Consider the following 24,841-nt stretch of genomic DNA (forward strand, 5'->3'; position numbering starts at 1 on the left):
TTGCAAGATAGCCGAGAGGTACGCACACTAACGCCTGAGCCGTCTTGCCTTGGTTTGAATCTCAGCTTAGCTATGAACTGTCATCCTGGTGAGTCTTGTGTGGGATGAGGTATCAATATGTGCACGATCCGTCGGATGGACATTAAGCTGGGTGTCCCGTCTTCTGACATAAGTGGAGGTTAAATATCCCACGTTGTCCTTCCTGAAGAGGAGGTGTGGAGTTGTCGCTGGCACCCTGCACCAATCATCAATTCCTGATGTAACCGACAACGGGGGAACCACATCAGCGGCACATCCACATCAAATGATTTCCCCCCCCCCCACAGCCATCTGCCGCATACGAAAGAAGAAAAAAGAAACATCCTGAAGTTGTTTTTGTTTTGTGTGCTTTTGCCTTATTTGCTCAATCTTGGCGTTTATGAGTACTCGTTTCCTGTAAAATCGCAGCCCCCTCTTGGGAGTACATTGTGAAAGGCCCAGTTGGAGGCTTGCAGCCATGTCTTGAGCTTCTCCAAGCATCACACAAACCAGTGGCTGAAGTATCAGGAACTGCAAGCTTGGGTGTTGCGTGTCACGGTATCATGGCGCGACGCAATTCCGGCAATAAATTGCTTTGATGGAAATGGTGTTGTTACCTCCGCCACCGAAGGTGAAGGAAGTTCTGTTTTCACCCGCCCTCTGTCTGTCCGTTTGTCTGTGTGCAGGATATCTCAAAAAGTTGTGGACAGATTCGGACAAAACTTGGTGGACACGTTGGGTGTGTGACGAGGAAGAATGGATTCAATTTTGGTGAAGATCCGAATCCCGATCCGATAATTTTTTAAGTGATTCTTCACCATTGAGAGATAGCGCCAAAAACGATATAGCACTGTATAGCATGGTATTTCAAAAATGGAATGGGCCCCATATGTTCTCGTGGATCAGGGATTACGTGGCGGAGGTATGCGCTCCACCGAGTGCCCTTCTCGTTTTTCACGAGCTTATCCATGTAAATGAAATGTACTTCAGGTACTTTACTCCTCCTGCCTGTGGTTGTGGAGAATGATTCAAGAGAATGAACAGTTTTTAATCAATCAGTCTTGCTGATAAAGAAACAAACTTCCTTGGTAGTTTGACCAAGCCCGTCCTTGCTCGAGTAGTCGAGTACTCAAAATGGTCAGAGTGCAAATGAACAATTACACAACAAAACAATATCTGGACAAATATAAACAAAAATTACTCATCTTCAGTTCTTCTTTTATAGGTTTCCTTGAAATCCACTTTTCACAAGTTATATGTCCTATTCCTGTTTTTCTCTCACCACTGGAGTTGGCGTTAACCTTATTGCTATTCTCTCACATGAGTACTTCCTTCCAGAAGCTATTTTCACTCCGATGGACCGTGTGTGATCTGGTAGTAGGTCGGTGCTGCCGGAGCAGTTTCTTGGGAAGAGTTTTATAACTTATGGGTGGTTTGCCATTGCCTTTCCAGCAGCAGTTGTGGCAGGAATTTGTCTTTTTTTTGGGTGCCGGCAATAGCTCACCGACTCTTCGCAAAGCACATCAACTAACGCCGGAAGATGGGACGCCACTTTATCGCCAATCCAGGGGATGGCACAAACATTGATGAATCACCTTGCCTGTGAAACACCGGGATGGCAGTTTGAACCTGGATTGGGATTTAAACCCAGGCTAGAGAGCTACGAAGCAAGTGTGTGTACCTCTAAAGCCACCCTACCAGCTCTTCAGAGGCTATAGCCCCGACTTAAAACCCAAGTACAGTACTATGCTGATTTGTCTCTTCTCTGTTCACGTGTTGGTTATTACCAGACTTGGTGGTGTTGTGGTTAGAACGTCACCTTCAAGTCTAGGGGGTCAGCAGTTCAAAGCCAGACCAGGTTAGATCAGACTAAAAATGGTACATGCCGCTTCCTTGCTTGATGCTCAGCATTTCGAAGGATAGAGCACGAACAAACACCAAAGGTAGGAGGAAATGCCTCGCTGAGTGCAGTGAGAAGGCAGTTACATTGGGGTGACCTCACTGGTATTCAGCATCCCAGGAAGTGATAGGACACCTCCCACGCTCAGTGGCTTTGTCTCATCCAACAGTCCTGTGTTACATCTCTTGTATTCATCTTTATGGCCATATGTGGGAGATGTGTATGGCAGCTCCAATTCAAGCTTAAGATACTGATAAAAAAATTAAATATATATATATATATATATATATATATATATATATATATATATATATATATATATATATATATATTGTATAAGTCTTGATATCACTGTCCTAAATGCCACACACATACACACGACAAATGAAGTGCATTTAAGGACCTCTAGAGTGTCGTTGTATTCAAAGCGAGATATCATGGAAAGTTACCAATCATTTGATGCTTACAGTCTCGGTATCCACAACGAGGTGATGACACGAGTCCCACATTTGTCCAGCGCAGGAATTTAGATGTTGGCCAGGGTGCCAACCCACCTTGGCCTACTCTTGAGTCATGAACAAATGCTGGGAGAACTCTTCTACCTCTTTCAATTAAACCTCTTGCACACAAGGCAACACACTACCAACAAAGTAACCTGGGTTTCTTGGGGTAGGGAATAAAATCCGGACTTGACGCCTCAAAGGCGTGTACGGTACCTGTGAGCTGGAGCCATCATGTTGAGTCCCAAAGTAATGGCTTAGTGGAAGCAGCCTTCAGGAGCCCGTGAACAATATCTCCCGTTTGTGCTATCCGATTATAATCGGATAATGATTTGTCCGATAATTATCAGAAATCAATAGGTTGCAATAAATTTGGCATGAGAGAAACAACCTGACCGAGTGGGTTTGGAATACAGTACAAACTCTAGGCTCATGGAACATGACATGAAAGATAATAACGGAGCTCATGGATGACAGAGTGGAGAGAGCAACACAATGACAGGGAGAGAGCACACGAGTGCAAAAGGGAGATTGATTAACTGGAGAATGAGTGTGAGTTAGTTGTATCTGATTATTTTAGAAATAGAACAATGATACATATATATATATATATATATATATATATATATATATATATATATATATATATATACATATACATATATACACATATATATATACATATATATACATATACACATATATATATATATATATATATATATATATATATATATATATATATATATATATATATATCTTTTACTTTCGGCTGCCCCCATTCGGGGTCGCCACAGCGGATCATCCAGATGATCCGCATAGTGATTTGGCACATGTTTTACGCCGGATGCCCTTCCTGACGCAACCCTGGTTGCCTCTTACAACACAGGGGGATATGGTACCACTACTTTAACCGGGGTATACACCGGCCCAGTACACTGGTACTCATTTCACCGACCTCGGAAGGATGACAGGCTGAGTCAATCCCCTGGTGCATTAATTCAGTGGCCCAACAGGGCTTGAACTCAGGACCTTTTGGATCCCAAACCACTGCGCTAACACAAGGATATATATATATATATATATATATATATATATATATATATATATATATATATATATATATATATATATATATATATATATATATATATACATACATATATATATATATATATATATATATATATATATATATATATATATATATATATATATATATATATATATATATATATATATATATATATAGCCTGGTGTGTTGGCGCAGTGGTTAGGCAGCGGCTTGGGATCCAAAAGGTCCTGAGTTCAAGCCCCGTTGGGCCACTGAATTAATGCACCAGGGGGTTGACTCAGCCTGTCATCCTTCCGAGGTCGGCGAAATGAGTACCAGTATACTGGGCCGGTGTATACCCCGGTTAAAATAGGTGTACCATATCCCTGTGTCGTAAGAGGCGACCAGGGTTGCGTCAGGAAGGGCATCCGGCGTAAAACCTGTGCCAAATCACTATGCGGATCACACGGATGATCCGCTGTGGCGACCCCTAACGGGAGCAGCCGAAAGAAGAAGAAGAAGAAATATATATATATATATATATATATATATATATATATATATATATATATATATATATATATATATATATATATATATATATATATATATATATATACATACTGGTTCACAAATCTTGTACCATTTGAAACCAGACATGAAGGTCTTGAACCCTCGATCAATGGGTTCTTTGAGAAGGAGGAAGGGGAAGCAGAGAGGGCTTTGTCTCATCCAACAATGCTTTTAGCTCTTGTATGAGCCTTGACATTGTAAATAAAAGTGAGGAAGGGAGTGAGGGAGTGAGGGAGGGAGTGAGTGAGTGAGTGAGTGAGTGAGTGAGTGAGGGAGGGAGTGAGGGAGTGAGGGAGTGAGTGAGTGAGGGAGTGAGTGAGTGAGGGAGGGAGTGAGGGAGGGAGTGAGTGAGTGAGTGAGAGTGAGGGAGTGAGAGTGAGGGGGTGAGAGTGAGGGGTGAGAGTGAGGGGGTGAGAGTGAGGGGGTGTGAGTGAGGGGTGTGAGTGAGGGGGTGTGAGTGAGGGGGTGTGAGTGAGGGGGTGTGAGTGAGGGGGTGTGAGTGAGGGGTGTGAGTGAGGGGGTGTGAGTGAGGGGGTGTGAGTGAGGGGGTGTGAGTGAGGGGGTGTGAGTGAGGGGGTGTGAGTGAGGGGGTGTGAGTGAGGGGGTGTGAGTGAGGGGGTGTGAGTGAGGGGGTGTGGGTGAGGGGGTGTGGGTGTGAGTGGGGGTGAGTGGGTGTGAGGGGGTGTGAGTGAGTGGGTGTGAGTGAGTGGGTGTGAGTGGGTGTGAGTGTGAGTGAGTGTGAGTGGGTGTGAGTGAGTGTGAGTGGGTGTGAGTGAGGGGGTGTGAGTGAGGGGTGTGAGTGAGGGGGTGTGAGTGAGGGGGTGTGAGTGAGGGTGTGAGTGAGGGGGTGTGAGAGTGAGAGTGAGAGTGAGAGTGAGAGTGAGAGTGAGAGTGAGAGTGAGAGTGAGAGTGAGATTGTGAGCGTGAGAGTGAGAGTGAGAGTGAGATTGTGAGAGTGAGAGTGAGAGTGAGAGTGAGAGTGAGAGTGAGAGTGAGAGTGAGAGTGAGAGTGAGAGAGAGAGAGAGAGAGAGAGAGAGAGAGAGAGAGAGAGAGAGAGAGAGAGAGAGAGAGAAACACCCAGCTATTCAAAATATTAAATAATTTTGGTGGCCAGACTATGCATCCGATCAGGTTGAAATTTAAAACATACATTCCCCATGACTACGAGATTATAATTGCGATGCGTCATGTCGATTAATGAAGCGGTTCAAGAGAAACGATTTCTTAAAGATGTTCGTTCAATCCAATATGGCTGCCAGACCATGTGACCGATTAATTATCCCATGAACACCCTGGTGTCCCCAAGGTTTGGGGAATATGTGGGTAAAGTTTCCCCTCGATCTGCAGAGCCGTTCTGGAGAAGATTTTTAAAGATAAATTCTTCAAAAAAATCATAGCTGCTAAACCATGTGACCTATGATGTCATACATGGATAACTTTTTGTTCCTCATGGATAGGCGATCATACATGTAGTGTTGCGTCCATCTCTTCAGCCGTTTTGGAGAAGAAGATTTTTGAAGGTTTTTGTTAAAAAAAAAACAGGGCTGCCCAACCACGTGACCGATTAAGTCATCAATTTTTTCCTCCATACAATTTAGCTCATTCAATTAGTTATTTAGTAATTATTTTGTGGTATTCCCTATCAAGATGACCCTCAAAAATTTTCACACCGATCGGATAAAGCGTTCGAAGTATGCAATTGTGATGTCATAACGAAGCCACCTATGACATCATCATGAAATCACACTCGTTTCCCATGGGGAGTACTTGACATGTGCCAAGTTTCAATAATTGTTTCCATGGAGCGGTTTCAGATATACAGAGGTCCAAAGTTTTTCCTTTTCTTCCAATATAGCTGCCACACCATGTGACCTATAATGTCATAATTATCATTAAAACATTCCACATGAGTAGTCACAACTCTGGTGAAAATTGTGTAAATCAGATAAGCGGTTGCAGAGAAAACAGAGAAAATTAGCATGGATGGACGTACATACGGACAACCCAAAAACACAATGCCTCCAATGACTGTCAGCGAAGGCATATAAAAAAAACCTTATTTTGTTTTTAAGGCTGGGAGATGAGGGCAAATGTAGTGAAGTACTCTTTTCCCATCAATGTCCATGGATATGTAGAATCTTGAAAAAGTATGACCGTCAGGAATTAGCTAACATTGGGTTAAACATTGGGCTAACATTGGGTGTTAAATGTGAGGAGTGCTATTTTATGGTCACATCTGATCCATCATTAATACACATATATTAGTTAGATGTAGGTATTCGAACCCATTTTATATACTCTGTAATGCATTAAAAAAAAAAACTATACCTTCAGTCCCACAGTTTCCACCAGTTAGCTCATTCTGGTCACCTCACACAGCCCACACTTGGGAAACTAAAAGGGTTTTGCTTTCACAGTGATAACAAGCCCAGATAATTGCCTAAGAGAAATTCCTGGGCCCTAAGATAAGCTGTTTGACTGTTCCACCCTCCCCTGTGAGAGAGCAGGAAAACTTTTAGCTCATATTTTGAGTACACATTCGAAGCTCTTGTCACACCAACCAGGGTTAGAGTATAACCAGAGATAGATTGGAATTAGAGATAGAATATATATCAGGGAGAGTTTTTGAATGCAAAACTCAGTGTGGCTTTGGTAGCTCTCCAAAAATGCTGGTTGAGCTGCTAACATCACCTCCGCTGGCGTGTGGTCCTTCAATAAAACTGCATTCTGGTGAATCCTCTTCGACTGACTCTTCATGCCGGGCCAGAGAACGGAGTCTTCACAATTGGCACCCCAGACGGGAACTCACGGACACTGAAGCTGTGGACAGGAGGAGTGCCGCTTGGTGTACAGTGTTTACAAGGGTCTCAGCTAATTGGTACGTGCTGCGCAACACGTCGGGCACCTGCAAAAGGATAGCCCTAGTTAGGTAATCACTGCACACCCAGCGGAGAGAGTTCCTTTGAACGCGGCTCCAGGTTCTGCTGAGGTGACAAACTAATAATGGTAAACACATGAGGAGAGTCAAATGCGGTTTTATTGATTGATCACAAGGGGCTGTTAGGTGGTATTTGGTGACCAGGAAAGGTGGAGGATAAGGATATCCAAGTGAAATATGGAGAATCAGGTTTGAGTCCTGTATTCTGTGGTAGGGGAGTACGGCCACATGAAATAAGGTTGTTGAATGAAGAGGATACGAAATATCCATGTGAAATAAGGAGAAAATAGGTTCGAGTCCCGTTTTCTGAGTTGGTGTGTGAAAGACAGATAGGTGGAAGTCCTGGAAGAAGGCTTAAAGGCTGTCGATCATAATGGGACCCCTGGTTCCGTGTACTAGAAGGAGAAAATGTTTCAAAGCTATCAGGTTGTCGATAAGTTAACAACGAAAAATGGGAAAGAACACAGAGTTACCAAGAGGAACAACGCTGAAAGTTATCAGTGATAAGTACGGAATCGATAAAGTAAAGAGATGGAGATATGAAAACTACTTGCAGATAATAAACCAGCTCAGATGGAAGCTGAGAGAACGTGTCCGATGAATGAACAAAGGGGTTCATTGTGTATGGAGCAAATGTGATCTAATGTAAAGTGTTTATGTTGAGTTAGTGTTTTGTAGAAATACCTAAATAATATTGTTGCAATTAGTGTTTTGTAGAAATTACCGAAATAATATTGTTGCAGTTGGTGTGACATTACCAACATACTACTCTGAATAAAGGAAATTTAATTCACATTGATGTGAGGCATGTGGCAGTGAGGACAGATGCTAACCTGGGCCACCAGTAGTCGGGAAGGTTCTCATTTGGAGGTTGTCATTAGCTGTTCATGGCATTTGCAAATATCGTTTGAGGGGGGCGGAGCCTAGGGATGGTCAACTCAGCCATCAAATGAAGGCCCACCGATTTGGTGAGCTTGGGGAAATGGCGAAGTATGGTCAAATGTGACCAAGGAGGGACTGTGAGGAGTGCTATTTTATGGTCACATCTGATCAATCATTAATACACATATATTAGTTAGATGTAGGCATTCGAACCCATTTTATAGAGGTCAGGTCAGGTATGGGAGCATGTGCCAGAACAACGCGTCGCTGCATCCACTTTCCACCGGTACTCCAGGGGCCTCCGTCTGGCCATCCCCCAGGCAGATGCCAGGCCCATCCCCATCTCCTTGAGATGATGGTCAACTTTTATATACTCTGTAATGCATTTAAAAAAAAACTCTACAGCTTCAGCCCCACAGTTTCCACGAGTTAGCTCATTCTAGTCACCTCACACAGCCCACACTTGGGAAACTAAAAGGGTTTTGCTTTTACAGTGAAAACAAGCCCAGATAATTGCCTAAGAGAAATTACTGGGCCCTAAGATAAGCTGTTTGACTGTTCCACCCTCCCTTGTGGGAGAGCAGGAAAACTTTTTGCTCATATTTTGAGTACACATTCGAAGCTCTTGTCACACCAACCAGGGTTAGAGTATAACCAGAGATAGATTGGAATTCAAGATACAATACATATAAGGGAGAGTTTTTGAATGTAAAACTCAGTGTGCTTTTGGTAGCTCTCTAAAAATGCTGGTTGAGCTGCGAACATCACCTCCGCTGGCGTGTGGTCCTTCAATAAAACTGCATTTTGGTGAATCCTCTTCGACTGACTCTCTTAATGCCGGGCCGGAGAACGGAGTCTTCACATTAAACACCCCATGGTGTCCTTCGCGAAGAGAAGGTGAGCTATTGCTGCCGCAACCAAGAGCAAACAACAAGTACCTGCATCACTACTAGACCACAATTGTGACGTTTCACATTGATTGTTTAAGGGGGTTCAAGAGAAAACATTATTTAATATTTTTTCTTAAATCTAATATGGCTGCCAAACCATATGACCTATGATGTCATATGGTGTGAACCTTTTGTTTCTCATGGTAGGCGGTCATATGTGTAAAGTTTCACCTCAATCTGTTCAGCCATTTCAGAGATTTTTGAAGTTTTTTCTAATTTTTAAGAAAACAATATGGCTGCCAAATCACATGACTGATGACATTATCAAAAATGTTTTGGTGGACCATTTTATTCCGAGATGACCCTCAAAAATTTTCATACTGATCGGATGTATCGTTCTACATATGCAATTATGACGTCATAACAAAGGCACCTATGACGTCATTTTTTTTTTAAATCACACTCATTCCCCATGAGGAGTACTTGCTGTGCACCAAGTTTCAATTTTTTCCTTGGTGCAGTTTCAGAGATACAGAGGTCCAAAGTGTTTCCGTTTTTCCAATATGGCTGTCACACCACGTGACCTATGACGTCATAATTATCATTTAAACATTCTACATGAGTCGTCGCACCAATGGTGAAAATTTCGTCTCAATCTGACAAGTGGTTGCGGAGAAAACCACAAACGTTCTGTGCGGACAAACAAACAAACAGACAGACACCCAAATGCAATACCCTCTCCTTCGGCGAGGGTAAAAATAAATGGAACAGAACATTTTGGAAAAGCACCAAATGATAACATCTGAAATTGCAGAACAATTGTATTGTGGTATCGGAAATGTGGAAACATTCATTCACATTTGAAATTCAATACGGTTAGTGCCAGATAAGTACCAAAAGACCTCATCGTTTGGTCAAAAGGCATCTCAAGTGAACACTTCAAAAGAGCTCTGCAAACGTTACCAGATGGAAGGAGATTATTTATTTCAGAAGGTTGTAACCTGTCATGAGACCTGTGTCCAAAATTTCACACCACAGTCCAAGCAAACCTGCACATGGAGTCGGTACATTCTTATTCCCCAACCACCAAAAAAAAAAATTAAGGTTCAATCATCAGTCACAGTTAAAAACAGTTAATGCTCGGTACAACACTGACTTGTTATGCAGGAAGCAACACAGACTACAGCCAGGTGTGCTGTCTCAGGGCTCCACTTTACTGCATGATAAAGTTCCCATTCACAAAGCAACTGTGCCAAACATTTTCACAGAAATGGTTTGGGAAGATCCGAGTAATCCTTACGCTAATATTGTCTCCCTCCGCTCCGACAAGGTCAGAGACAGGGCACATTAAAATGAGCGTCCGACTGACGCTGTCCATCCATCATCTGATCGTGTACTTTTGTGCACGTAATATTTCAAAAACCGTTGAACATTTAATTTTCATAGAGCAAACATCTATTCCTCATGACATCTTCTCAACCTGAATAGATCACGGCAGTGATGGGCTAAATTATTTTGCCATGGCAACCATATTGTTAGCAACTTCACTTGTGTACATGATATTTCAAAAACCATTCATGATTTTGCTTTCATATTACACAGATCTATTCCTCGTACCACGCAAAAGGCAGGGGACCTAGAGTATCAGCTCCTTTGGGAATGGGGAGGGCGGGCAGGGGAGGAGGGGATGGGAAAGAGTCCACACCAACCTTGAATAACCTCCCAAACAAAGGAAAGTCCCTTTGTTTATAATGCTCGATGATATGACAAGTAATATTTGTGAAGAAACATTTACAGGAAAATTTCATTCAAATTTATTCCACAGAAAAACAAAACAAAACAAAACTCAGGTATCTACCATATTACAGAGAAAAGAAATAATCATTGATAAAGCCAAATTCTTCGATGTAAAAACTTTGCAATGAAAGCAGTTTGCAAGAGAGTAAAAAAAAAAAATAACTCGCGGCAGAGTACTTTGATCAAAGCATGAACATTTGTCACAGCATAAACTGCTTAACCCACATCAAACAATGAAATGCCATTTATGGAACAAAGTAAAAACAAAGATTTTTAATCATCCTGCTCTAGCGTATGTAGTAACTAGACCAATGATGGTCGGATTACCAGCAAGTGCAGTGTGCCGCATCAATTCGAGACAGGCGTGGCCTTCTCCTGCATCTGCGCTTGATGTTTCTGTAATTAACAAAAAACAAAAAAAAAGATAAGGATTACATAACAAACAAGAAGAGTGATTGTTGGAAAAGAAAAAGCGAACTTTACAAGGAATAACAAGGAAATTTGACAGGAATTTAACCCAGGAGGCCATTCGGCAAATGATGCCCGGCCACACGAACACCAGATCAAATAGATCCGTCAAGCTAACAACCAAATTTTATTGGGTGTAAAAAAAAGGGGGGAGGATTGGGGATGAGAAAAGTGTGGCACGATCAGGGACATCACCATGGTGATAAAAATTTAAAAATCAAAGAATTTGAAAATGATTTTTTTATTTTTGTAGAGAGAAGAAACAAGATAGTCATCAGCCACAGTTGACAACAGTCAATGTGCGGTCTCCAACACGGCTTCACATTTATACACAACAAAAACCTTCCGAACATGAGGGTGAGTTTCACATCGACGCGAACGTGGCAAGCGAAGCAGCCGGTGTTTTCCAAAACAATTATTTATTCTTATTGCTTTACGATAGTACCTATTTAATTTACATTTATATAAATCATTTGGGCTCACAGACAATCCAATTTGAACCAAGCAGAGAAGAGGAGGAAAACAGTGATCATGGAGGTCAAACTATATCCTGAATAAATAAAGGATCATTGGTTTCTGCTTCATCTTTGGCCAAGCAATAATGAATCAACCATGAAAACAATACAAAAGTCTGAAAGAAAAGAAATAAACAAATAAATAAATAAAACCAGCGACCGTTAAGCAACGTCGGTATCGATTTTTTTCGACAGATATATCAGAGGGCTCATGCCGGTATAATCAATAAGTTGTTTTTTTTTCAAGCAGGTTCCAAAAATACATCATGGTATATTACGTATTAATATCTGACGAACATGTCACTGACACACGGTAACTCACAGCAAACATGCTCTCGATCTTTACAAATTGTGGCAATTTTTTTCGCACGATAAATAATTTGGTTGATAAGGAGAATAACCAGAGTTGGTGTCAAAGCCACCCAATGCTCGCCTGTTTATACATTTATCGTTTTTAAAAGACTAGTCTGATAATTAACATTTTTTATAAAGCATTGCAGTGAAGTCTGATCCAAATAATTTTAAAGCAATATATGTATTTGTATATTGCAATCAGTAACAAGAGCGCAAGTGAGCACAATATACGCCCGGACAAGAAGGTAGATACAGAATTGTGCGACTACATGGAAAACAGCATCCTGGTTGCCATGGCAACCACTTTAGATGACGAACGTACGTCGCAACACACCGTCTCCACAGTCTGTACCTATGTACCGAATATGAAACGTGAAAGTTGAAAACTTTGGGAGTTAGAGTGCGGACAGGAACGGACGGACGGACGGACGGACAGACGGACAGACGGACCGGTATCACATAATACGCCTCGATAGATAGATATATATATATATATATATATATATATACATATACATATATACATATATATCGGGCGTATAAAAAATAGTGTGGTAGATAAAAACATTAGAAAGGAAAAAATAACTTGCACCAAAAACTTTAACATTTTCACACTCATGCTCACGCTGACTCTCACGCCGGGGGTATCGCTATAGCTCTCTGTTCTTCGAACAGGCGAGCTAAAAAGGGTTCGGTTTTTTCCTTCACTTACTTTATTTTTGCAAGGTAATTTCTAAAGAAAAAAAGTCAATAACCATTAATCGTAGGTCACAGGTGAGTGCTTGGCTTGCCAGCTCAGTAAATATTGCCATCGCACTCGAGCACGCTCGCAGGACTGGCCCGTGAGTTTAGGCTAAAAAAGCATGTCCTTTGTTTGGTATAGCCGTCACTCTCGAATGATTGGTGGATATCACGAGAGGGACTGCGGTGCAATCAGGGTGGAGGTCAGTGCATGCAATGACAATTAATGAGCACCCTCCCCCCCCCACCCCACACCTTCATGTCATTACTATCCTCATCCGTCATGAGCCAATTTATACATGAACTTCCTCCCCACCATCTTCTTTGAACTTGTTGTGCACCTCCTCTTCCCTATCATTCATCTTATCCACAGCTCTCCTCGCTGCTTTCTTCTCCACATACAGGTATAGTAACCCCTCATCCGGCTGTCTCCCCCTATCCTTGATCTTCTCTATGCTCTTCCAAAACTCATTTTTTCACCAACCGCCTTCGCTACCTCCTCCGTCCACCATATTTGGTTTCCAACCCTCGACGATGCACCCTTTCCTGACGACCTTCCACACAACACACCTGCAATTCCCCTAAAGTTCTTCCACTCTTCCTCCAAGCCTTCCCAACATCCTCTCAAATGCATCCCTGAATTGCTGCTTCTCCACCCCCGTCCTTCCCATTTGTGTTCCATATACTGACATAACACACACCATTTACCTCTGTATCACCAACCATGCCATAAATATCCAGCCCTCCAATCTTTCCACTCTGATGACCTGCTTGCTTATCTCTCCCGATACTTTTACTTCCATGCCATTACTCCTTCAATCCCCACCCACATGCATCAGCTTGAATCTTCATACCAACCTCCTCACGAAATAAATTTTAAAAAGAGTGTAGTCTTAATGATCGCATGTGCGCCGCTTGGCTATAATTGGCACAAGCAATGAAAACATTATATACACACAAATATTGACACACGTGATAATGACATGTACAGTATATAAGCTTTGAAATCGATAATCGACGCAGGCCTTCTAAAGCACACCCGATTCATATAAAACTAGAAGGGCACTCGGTAGAGCGCAAACCTCCGCCACGTAATGCCTGATGCACAAGAACATATCGGGCCCATTACATTTTTGGTGTGAATGGTGGTGAAGGTGAATGGTGGTGAAGAATCTCTCAATGGTGAAGAATCACTTCAAAAATTAAATAATTCTCGTATCCAGATCTGGATTCGGATCTTCACCAAAATTGAATCAATTCGTCCTTGCGATACACCCAACCTGTCCACCAAGTTTCACCCGAATCTGTATGCAACTTTTTGAGATATCGTGCTATAAATTAATTTAGCCCCATCTCTCAATGGTTAAGAATCGCTTTAAAAGTTCTCGTAGTCAGATCCGGATCCTGATCTTCACCAAAATCGAATGCGTTCGTCATTGTCACACATCGAACCTGTCCACAAAATATCATCCGGATTCGTCCACAACTTTTTGAGATATCCTTCACACAAACAAACAGACAGACAGTGAGACAGACAGACGTGAAAACATAACATCCTTCCCCCTTCGGTGGCGGAGGTAATAACCAATTGTTTAAGAAATACCCACGAGGACAAAGGAAAACATGATTGCATGTATGCTGCTGAGGTAAAAAGTTAAAACCTACTGTCCCTACTTCCTGGCCAAGTATGTCTTGACGTCAAATATTCCAGGTGTAACCGAGCAGTGGCGTACCTAAGGTATAGCAGGTGTGGCACATGCCCGGAGGAGGGGGGGGCACTGAGCAGGACTCGGTCTCTGTCAAGAATGGAATATTGAAGTTGAAAGATGTCAGAGACGAAAGAAACGAATGGTTGATGAGAACTCGAGAGACGCTGGGTTAACAGCCAAGGAGGAAATGGAAAGAGTCATGAAGGGAATACCAGACAGTCTTCACATAGAAATGGATGAAAGGTTCCCTCGTTTGCCCGACACTGACGCCAAGTTTGGGTTCCTTCTCGATGTCGAGGGACTGTTACGGCGCCGACAGTACCGATCTAAAAAGAGTGAAAATTTGGGCAAATTGTACAAGCTCTGATGTTGATGGACAGCAACTGAATGAAGAGATTTTGGATTGCAGAATGTTGCTATCAAGTCAGGCCAACATGAAAATATCAAGACCTGAAGAGCTTCTCAAATTTATTGTTCAGTATGGAGATGAGAACGTCTTCCTCGATCTTCGCATTGCTATTCAGATATGCTAACCATCGCAGTTTCCATCGCCAGCTGTGAGAGATCATTCAGCAAGTTAAAACTAATACTTTCGTATTTGAGAGCCTCCATGGGACAAGGCAGACTCTGTGATCTTGCTCTGCTGAGTGTAGAAAGAGAAGAAACTGAAGAAAAAAAACGGACTGAACACATCATAGACCAATTTGCATCAGTGAAAGCAAAGAAGGTGCAGTTGTAATTTTCATGTCGTGCCATTATTTGTTAATTGAAAGATTAACAAGCATGGGTTGTACTTTTGAGCTGATATTATGGTAAAGTTATTGAAAAGATGGGTGTCAGATGTTTGGACAGGGGCACAATTTCAATGCTTGCCGGAGGTGCTATTTTCCGTAGATATGCCCCTGTACCCGAGTGCATCACTGTGTAAGTTGAACTTATTTTTTCACATTTCAAATGCTGGCTGGCAGTATTCTGGGCCCCCAAGCAAAAGGGGCAGATTTCACATGCAGTCTTTTAACATCCCCAAGTTAGTGTGACAGTCCTTCCCTAGACAGGGCGAGAATGAGAGATTTGCATGAATCGAAATAATTCTTCCAGGTGTTAGACCAATAAATGATCCTTTACAGGTAAGCAGAGAAGGAAACCTTGATTTTCCAATCTGTCATTGGGAGATGTGAATTGTGCGGTTTAATGTGAAGTAATTTGTAAAGAAGAAAAGAGACTGAGAGGCAGAGGCGTAGAGGCCAGAAGACCAAGAGGCCATTAGATTAAGAGGTTGTGATGGACATGCCGAAAGACCACGGCAGGTAAGCTAAGAGACGGGGGTTGGGCATTACTAGTCTTTACTTTATTCTCCGGGACAATGCAGGTTTATGTTTGGGTGTGATTTGGAGGGTTTCAATAATCCCAAAATATAAGACGGTAAACCTGATTCATGGGATTACATGGCAACTGCAACCAAATAATCCACGAACATTCAACATTATAATATAACCACAGAGTATGTATGCAGACGGAGTTTTAGCTTTCACCCCCAAATGTACACGAACACAAAGGGGGGTACCTACTCCTCTCCGTGCATACGTTACTACCATGAGGAAAGGCATTAAGTAGCAAAGCTAGAAGGAGACTTCAAAAATAAATATAACTTATGGGAATCGAACCACAGCCTCTTCCAATTGCATGGGCAAACAAGACAATCTATAATAATAAAAGGCAGTGTGTGTGTGTGTGTGTGTGTGTGTGTGTGTGTGTGTGTGTGTGTGTGTGTGTGTGTGTGTGTGTGTGTGTGTGTGTGTGTGTGTGTGTGTGTGTGTGTGTGTGTACGTGCGTCCATCCTCCATAACTCCAAAACCATAAAACCGAGCAGCCTGAAACTTTGCATGCATACCAAGAAAACTCCAAGGGAATGCAAGAGTGAAAATTGGGTGTTTGGGGTAATTAAAACACACCTTTTGAAGATAATTAACGGCCTTATTTAATTATATCCTACATGAGGCGATACTTGGCCACCTCGCTCTCTGTGTATTAAGGCGTTTCCTGGGTAACCTCGCTGGGGTCTGAAGCCGCCATGTTTTTTGGCATGCTCAACCATGCAATGCCTTGGAACAGGCCGCAATGATTTAACGATAGTGATTTTTTTTCCACTTTCCTCACTCATATTATTGAATGCCTGTTCATCATAGCTACGAATCGCTGGGTATATTGCAATGCTTATAAACACCCGGAGACGTCAGCATTCGTTGCTTTATTTCATTTCCGCACATGTGAGCGATCACCACGCGTATCTCTGAGGGAAAATTAGGGAAATCTCTTCGGGAAAAACACTAGGGAAAATTACATTTTAGCTCCAGAATCGAACTTACAAGCATTCCAGGAATCTCCAGGAGGTGTTTGTTTAACGTGTTGCTAATCGTGTGCCAAACGAGCCGTTTCTTATCAACCGTTTCGTGAGTGCTTGAGCCACTTAGCAAGCACTCTCCAAGCTGCTTGGTTGTTCCTTTCGGTAAAAGTACCCATGCTCTCAATGAAACATCGATTCGACATGTACATTTCCACCCCTATTGGGCGCTGAGGATGCCGTCCTGTTGGTGCCTCGGGAGGTGTCTCATCAGCTGAAAATGCGCAATTTTATGTTTACAGAATATCGTTTTGTTTTACCTTCTTTTGTGATCACCTTTTAATATAATCCACCCCTCACTTCAACATCGATACATGCATAAAAACAATGAGGTCCATCCGACCAGGTGTTTGCCATGATCTGGATGTGAAGACAGAGCACAGATCACCATTTTGTGTTCTGTGTTTTGATATATTTTTGAATTTAATTCCACTAATTTCCCAATTGAATTCCTCTTTCAAAGAACTCTGTTTAAAGGCAAATATGTGTTTGTCGTTTTTATGTATTTTATGCGTGTGTACGTATATAAACTGTATTAATATAACAGAACTTGGTGTGTGTGTGTGTGTGTGTGTGTGTGTGTGTGTGTGTGTGTGTGTGTGTGTGTGTGTGTGTGTGTGTGTGTGTGTGTGTGTGTGTGTGTGTGTGTGTGTGTGTGTGTGTGTGTGTGTGTGTGTGTGTGTGTGTGTGTGTGTGTGTGGTTGTTGTTGATTTGTATCTATAATGGGGTTTCAGAATGTAGAATGGAGTCCTCCCAGGGCAGGCTCAATGTATCCACCTTCATTTCGGTAAGGGAGGTCACGATTCATGGACCTTGCTGTGAAGTTTTCTGTTCTCAAAGTTTAATGCCGAGAGCTCTCTTAAGGATCGTCACTGAGCCCAGGACAGCTTCCAACTGCAGTTCGTTTGTTATAATATTCCCAGGGATGGCTTTTAATATCTCTGTGTGTGAGGTTTTTCGTGATCACTGGTACAACGAAATGGCATTCTTCAGCTTCCAGGATCTTTTCCCTTCATTCTTGAGGTCTTGGTATTTGGTCATTTTCTTGGCTTCTGCATCATTAATCCAAAATCACAAGTATTAACACTTCAATTAGCAATGCCGCCCTCTCCTTTTTTTTTGTACTTCAGTATGATATCTGGTCGCAACGCTTTGTTTTCAATGTTCTCGTCCGATGGGATCATTAGGTTATAAGTGAGCGGTACTTCAATGTTTTCAGTGATTGCCTTTGGTTCATTTTCCCACAAATTTTCTGGAACTGAAATATCAAAGTTTTTGCAGATGTGGCAGCAGATTACATGATAAACTCTGTTGTGTGTACAGCTGTTTTGACGTGTTTGTTTTTTTTTGTGTTTGGTCATTAAGCGTCACATATCATTCTCTTTGCTAGCCCCACCTCCATCCCTCACCTTTTTTTTAATAACCCCCTCCCCCTTCCACCCTTCTCTCTCACTCTACGTCCCCTCATAAAATGCAGCACTCTCCTCCACACCTCTGTCACTCTCTCGCTGTCTGTCTGTCTCTCACACAGTGAATAGAAACATTTTGTGAGATGTCGCTCTCCCCACCTCCCCCCCCCCACTTTCTAGCTCTCCCCTCCCCCGTCTCACCCTACACCTGCCATGTCTGTGTGTTTGTGCCTGTCTCTGTGTCCCTCGCTCTCTGCCGCCGAACCCCTATATTGTCCGTCAGCGAAGTGACGGGTTGTATTTGCTAGTATTTAATAAACAAAGGGACAAAATTGCAAGCAAAAAAATACAAGAATATATCACAACAAACGAAGGGGTAACACTGACCTGTACATTCTTGTAATGAATGAGGCTGCTGCAATGATTCTTCTTTGCAATATCTTCCTTGGTGTAGAACAGGCAGCATAGGCGGCAATAGAAACCAGTTTTGGGAACAATAAATTCAAGGCCTGAGGGATAAAAGTTTGATCAAGGCTGTAGCAACTCAATAAATTATGGCAAAGGTCAATTCACATTGTAATAAAGAGCTTTAAAGACTAAACTATCAAAGTTCTCAAGCAATTGCAACATACGATGGTACAAACACCGACCAGGCCGGATCGCCGAGCGGTTTTCCGAAAAGGCGAACACGTGATCCTAGGAGATTATGGTGCATGCGGGAGGTAGTGCAGTGGTTCAGGGGCCAAATTTTTGTCATACCTTGCACAACTTTAGAACAAGACAAAATAGGTATCATTTTGTTCCTTAGGATGTCTGCTTAAGGAAAATTGATGTTGTACTCGTGAAATCTCCTGCTGACATGGCATATTTAACCCCTTGCATCCAGAAACATTGAAAATATGGAAATCGAAGAAAATATAAGAAATTTATTTCCCGCATAGGTTTTCATTCTCACTGAATGGTAGAAACACTCAATACTCACATATATGCTGTTCTGATGTACTTGAGCAACTGTTTTTGTGCTACGATCTTTGTTAATCCTTTAACCCCCCCCATTCCAGCACTTTACCCTGAACACTTGAACACAGCTTTGATTAACTGCTCCAGCAGAGCCGATAATTTTGTCATAGCATGTTGTCAGGTACTTCACACAGGAATTGTATGTTCCAAATAATACATAATCAAGATTACAAGTGAATTTAACTCTTTATGTACCGTGAAATACGTTAAGCTTTATCAAGACAATACGAGATAGTCCATTTTTCAGGATCGGAAATCACTGTCAGGTTTGGGACAACCTATCACTTTCTCTCCAGGGCTTTGCCTTTTACCACAATGGGATTAGTACATTATTCACTAACAGATCAACTTGCATAATTAATGGTCCTATATTCAGGCTTAATATCCTTCAGTACAAAACAAGAAGAATGATTACCAGCACTCAAATCATCAGAAAAGGGATCTTGGGTATCTCCACCATCTGTTTCACCTTCCATCTCCTCTGGCTTCCTATTGAATGGATTACTGCAGTCTGACCTACAGGAGCAGATCTGTATGCACTCTAGGCCTGCTTGCAAGCATTGGCATTTCAGACCTTCACAGTTCTTGTCTGTACAATACAAATGTGAAACATCCCTTACTTCAGCAGGAGCAGATTCATTCATGCAGAAGACAGGTTGAAGACCATTCACATTGTCCATATGCCATCCATGACCGACAGGACCCGCGATTTCTGGCCTAGCAATATGACTCTGACACCATATCACGGTCTGATATCGGGCACGAAGGGAGTGTTGCTTGTAGGCGTCTTCCGTGGGAGGTAGTTGCGAGGCTGGTTTGTCTGTGGTAGTGGCAAGGTGAGAGCACAAATCATTCAATGATGCTTGTTTTTTTGCTTTCTTTCCATTCATTAGCAAGGCAAAGTCCATTGCAGATGATGTGAATGACTCTTCATCCTGGAGGTTCCCGAAACCTTGCAGTGCTTTGGCATTTTCCATAAGGACTGAATAGGCGGTCTTCTTTCCCATCCGGTACATGGAAGCTGTACTGTCACAACCAGACAGTGCATGGACTGCGGGTAGGACGTTGCACACATCTTGACCAAGTGTTCGAGCTATTTCATGGACCGGGATGTAGCGTTCTCTTGAAATGTCTTTTCCAGAATGTCCACAATGCATGAAGACCTCACTAGACAACATCCCTCGACTCCAGTAGTAAAGTAACACCACTAAGACATCAGTGTCATCACATCTCAAGATGATTCTTGAGTGATGGGTTGACAAGTTCACTGCATGCAATAGAAGGCGAGTGTCCACTTCCTCATGGGTACACTTCAGATCATGGATGTCTGACACACCATCTTCATTTACCTCTCTCACTAGTTCACCCTCTTTGAATCCTCCAGCTGAAATGACTGATTTCCCCGCAGGCAACAACTCACTACCATTCGTGCAAACATAATCAGAGATGAATGCTGCAAGACCTGCCTTATTTGCTGCCGACTTCAGAAAGCATCGATAGTTGGGAACATTCCTGTTACCCTGTATCAGGATGGTACTCCCAGCATCTGAGGTTCCACGACGCTCCCTCTCTGACGACTTGATGCTAAGCTCCTGGTTATATCTATCAAACACTATAGTCACTACATCAACATCCATATCTCTATTGTTCAAAATCCTGATGAGTCGCTTCAGTACAAGCTTTCCAACATCATCGAAGGTTTTGAAATGGTTGTCATTTAGAGCCTAGATCATGGCCATGCCATCAATGAGGTAGGCATCTGTGTTTACAGATGCTGGTGGAAGAACTACAATCTCGGGCCTATTCTCTTCAAGTTTGTCAGCAAGATCCGACTTATTCATCTTCCTCATTTTGCCATCATCATGAAACATGGACGTGGGTACCCCTGCTAACTCATACTGCAGGACTTCACACATGTCGATTTCACGGTATTTTGACACTGCAAGCAACCTCCGAAACAGCACCTCTGTGTCAATCAACAGCTTCTATCTTTGTCATTCTTGAGACATACTTTCATTGAAGCGAAAGTTGCAAGCGGTGTTTTATGGATTGGCTCCCAGAAACCTGTAGACCTCTCTACCATTCTCTCTTTGACAAAATTCTCAATCATGGATTTCCCGTTTTCAGGACCTTCTGTCAACGACTTCTCTACTTTCTCAGTTGCGACTTGGCCAGTGGTAATGTTCACCAGTTTAGCTGGAACTGAATCAAGGTCGAACGGATTCTGGCATTGATCAGAAATATACCCCTTTATCCTGGAAACGTAATTTTGGTCTTTGCTTTTCGGGCTGCACAAAATTCTTCATGGCCCTTCTTGGACTTTGTAGTCTGGTACATCGACTTGAAGCACTGGGAATACTCACCAGTCACATATCTAGTGATGAGCTAATGCAGCAGTGCACCTTTCCTCAGGGTGAAATTGACCACACGACCTATTCAAGACCATGTACGGAAGCTGTCCCATCCCAACAATTTTTTCCTTGTACATTTAAAGTGCGGTACATTTATCAATAAATTAGCGGGTTACCGTAACATGTAGTTACCGCTATTCACAACAGATGTCTCGACTGAGGTGATCAGAAATTATCAGTATATGGGTATTGTTTTTAAACAGATAAGGAAAAGGGGAAAGGTAATTCACAATCAGCAAACTTGTAACCTGGCCTTGGCCCCAAAGGGGTTAAGTACCGGTAGCCAAAGAGTCTTGAAGTGTGTATGTTATTCTGACTCAATTGGCATATCATAGAATGAAAGTGAAAGTACATGTACAGTGGGGAGAACAAATATTTGATACACTGCCGATTTTGCAGGTTTTCCCACTTACAAAGCACGTAGAGGTCTGTAATTTTTATCATAAGGTACACTTCAACTGTGCAAGACGGAATCTAAAACAAAAATCCTGAAAATCACATTGTATGATTTTAAAATAATTAATTTGCATTTTATTGCATGAAATAAGTATTTGATCACCTACCAACCAGTAAGAATTCCAGCTCTCACAGACCTGTTTGTTTTGTCTTTAAGAAGCCTTCCCATTCTCTACTCATTACCTGTATGAACTCGTTATCTGCATAAAAGACAGCTGTCCACACTCAATCAATCAGACTCCAACCTCTCCACAATGGGCAAGACCAGAGAGCTGTCTAAGGACATCAGGGACAAAATTGTAGACTTGCACAAGGCTGGGATGGGCTACAGGACAATAGGCAAGCAGCTTGGTGAGAAGGCAACAACTGTTGGCGCAATTATTAGAAAATGGAAGAAGTTCAAGATAACAGTCAATCTCCCTCGGTCTGGGGCTCCATGCAAGGTCTCACCTCGTGGAGCCTCAATGATCATGAGAAAGGGGAGGGATCAGTCCAGAACTACACGGCAGGACCTGGTCAATGACCTGAAGAGAGCTGGGACCACAGTATCAAAGAAAACCATAAGTAACACACTACGTCGTCATGGATTAAAATCCTGCAGCGCACGCAAGGTCCCTCTGCTCAAGCCAGCGCATGACCAGGCCTGTCTGAAGTTTGCCAATGACCATTTGGATGATCCAGAGGAGGAATGGGAGAAGGTCATGTGGTCTGATGAGACCAAAATAGAGCTTTTGGTTCAAACTCCACTCGCCGTGTTTGGAGGAAGAAGAAGGATGAGTACAACCCCAAGAACTACATCCCAACCGTGAAGCATGGAGGTGGAAACATCATTCTTTGGGGATGCTTTTCTGCAAAGGGGACAGGACGACTGCACCGTATTGAGGGGAGGCTGGATGGGGCCATGTATCGCGAGATCTTGGCCAACAACCTCCTTCCCTCAACAAGAGCATTGAAGATGGGGCGTGGCTGGGTCTTCCAGCATGACAACGACCCGAAATACACAGCCAGGGCAACTAAGGAGTGGCTCCGTAAGAAGCATCTCAAGGTCCTGGAGTGGCCGAGCCAGTCTCCAGACCTGAACCCAATAGAAAATCTTTGGAGGGAGCTGAAAGTCTGTGTTGCCCAGCGACAGCCCCGAAACTTGAAGGATCTGGAGAAGATCTGTATGGAGGAGTGGTCCAAAATCCCTGCTGCATCTGTGCAAACCTGGTTAAGAACTACAGGAAACGTCTGATCTCTGTAATCGCAAACAAAGGTTTCTGCACCAAATATTAAGTTCTGTTTTTCTCATGTTTCAAATACTTATTTCATGCAATAAAATGCAAATTAATCTATCTATAATTCCAGCAGTGTGTGTGTGTGTGTGTGTGTGTGTGTGTGTGTGTGTGTGTGTGTGTGTGTGTGTGTGCGTGTGTGTGTGTGTGTGTGTGTGTGTGTGTGTGTGTGTGTGTGTGTGTGTGTGTGTGTGTGTGTGTGTGTGTGTGTGTGTGTGTGTGTCCGCTGTTTCTCGACAACCTCTGGTCCGATCTAATTGAAACTTGCCAGGTATATTGCTGGGGACCTGAGGATGTGCCTTTTCAAGGTTTGATATTAATCGGACAAGTGCTTCCCAAGTTATGGCCATTTATTTACCAAACCAATGGGAAGACACGTTGTTGCGTGGGCGTGGCCGATGGGGAAGGGAAGCACAGCCACGTTCCCCATTACGGGTTACAACGTACGGGCTTCCGGAGAGTGATGACTTCGTGTATTCTAATAATTTCTCGATTTCTTATTCGCATTTATAGATAAACACAATGGCCCAAGTTATGATCGTTTTCATATTAGACAGTGTATAAATTTCGGGAACATCAGAGTGCTGGTATGCTCCGAACCAGGAAGTAAATTTTTTCTCTCTCTTCTCTTCTCTTTTTGTTTTTCCTTGCCACGACATTGCGAAAAGGTAAAATACGTTGGCGCTAATTGAATATTAAAAATAAATTGCGAATAATCGTAACTGTGAATAATATCGAACTTCCGGGTCACGCACGTATGGGCACGTGAGAACGAAGAAATGGCCTGTGTGGTTTATTTATTTCTTCTTATTTTTATTTTTTATTTTTTATTTTTTTTACGGGCACGTACTAGTTATTTTAAAATCATACAATGTGATTTTCAGGATTTTTGTTTTAGATTCCATCTTTCACAGTTGAAGTGTTCCTATGATAAAAAAATTACAGACCTCTACGTGCTTTGTAAGTGGGAAAACATGCAAAATCGGCAGTGTATCAAATACTTGTTCTCCCCACTGTATGTCAAAACCATGCTTTTTTCAAAAACATCATTCCACTCTCTCCTCATTTGAAATGTTGTAAAGAGATTTACCTTTGCCTCCCCTTTGTTCTTGAGAACAGGAAATCCTACTTTGCAAGACAATTCATTGCCATTGTTGACTGTTTAGTCATGAATGGTTTCAACTCATTGTTTTTCAAAAGAATGAAAGCTGGTAGTGACATCTATACCCAGGCTTGGTCATCTATCATATTCTATGGGAGGCAACTTGAACAAAAAACAAACAAAAAAAAAAAATCAAGGAATCTCAGAAGATGAAAACTATTTAAAAAAAAGCTTCCCGTAATAGGGGCTGAAGGGTCAACGCAGGGTTTTTGGGTGTGACCTTGCAACTCTACATTTGGATCGAAATGGCTTCAAAATATTAAGAATCAAAAGGAAATGGTCTAAAACAACACTTTTTTTTTTTAACATGGATAGAGCAAATCCGAACACAAGCGCCAAACTTTTCATGAATTTTCTTGAATTTTTC

General features: G+C 42.3%; 1 protein-coding gene across 3 annotated transcripts in view; it reads right to left on the reverse strand.

Moving 5' to 3' along the window:
• Positions 1–10,546: 10,546 nt before the first annotated feature.
• Positions 10,547–24,841, reverse strand: part of LOC147013772 (uncharacterized) — a 103,697-nt gene continuing 89,402 nt past the window's right edge. For all 3 annotated transcript variants that reach the window (XM_085850982.1, XM_085850981.1, XM_085850980.1), the window contains 2 exons: positions 18,539–18,660; positions 10,547–10,949 (listed from right to left, as the gene is read on the reverse strand). In XM_085850982.1, the coding sequence (XP_085707108.1) occupies positions 10,902–10,949; positions 18,539–18,660 (170 nt within the window). In that variant the 3' untranslated portion in view covers positions 10,547–10,901. The remainder of the gene's footprint in view (positions 10,950–18,538; positions 18,661–24,841) is intronic.

This window comes from Eptatretus burgeri, chromosome 13, assembly GCF_056783735.1.
Source record: "Eptatretus burgeri isolate ZD-2024b chromosome 13, Ebu_testis_v1, whole genome shotgun sequence".
NCBI classification, from domain to species: domain Eukaryota; kingdom Metazoa; phylum Chordata; class Myxini; order Myxiniformes; family Myxinidae; genus Eptatretus; species Eptatretus burgeri.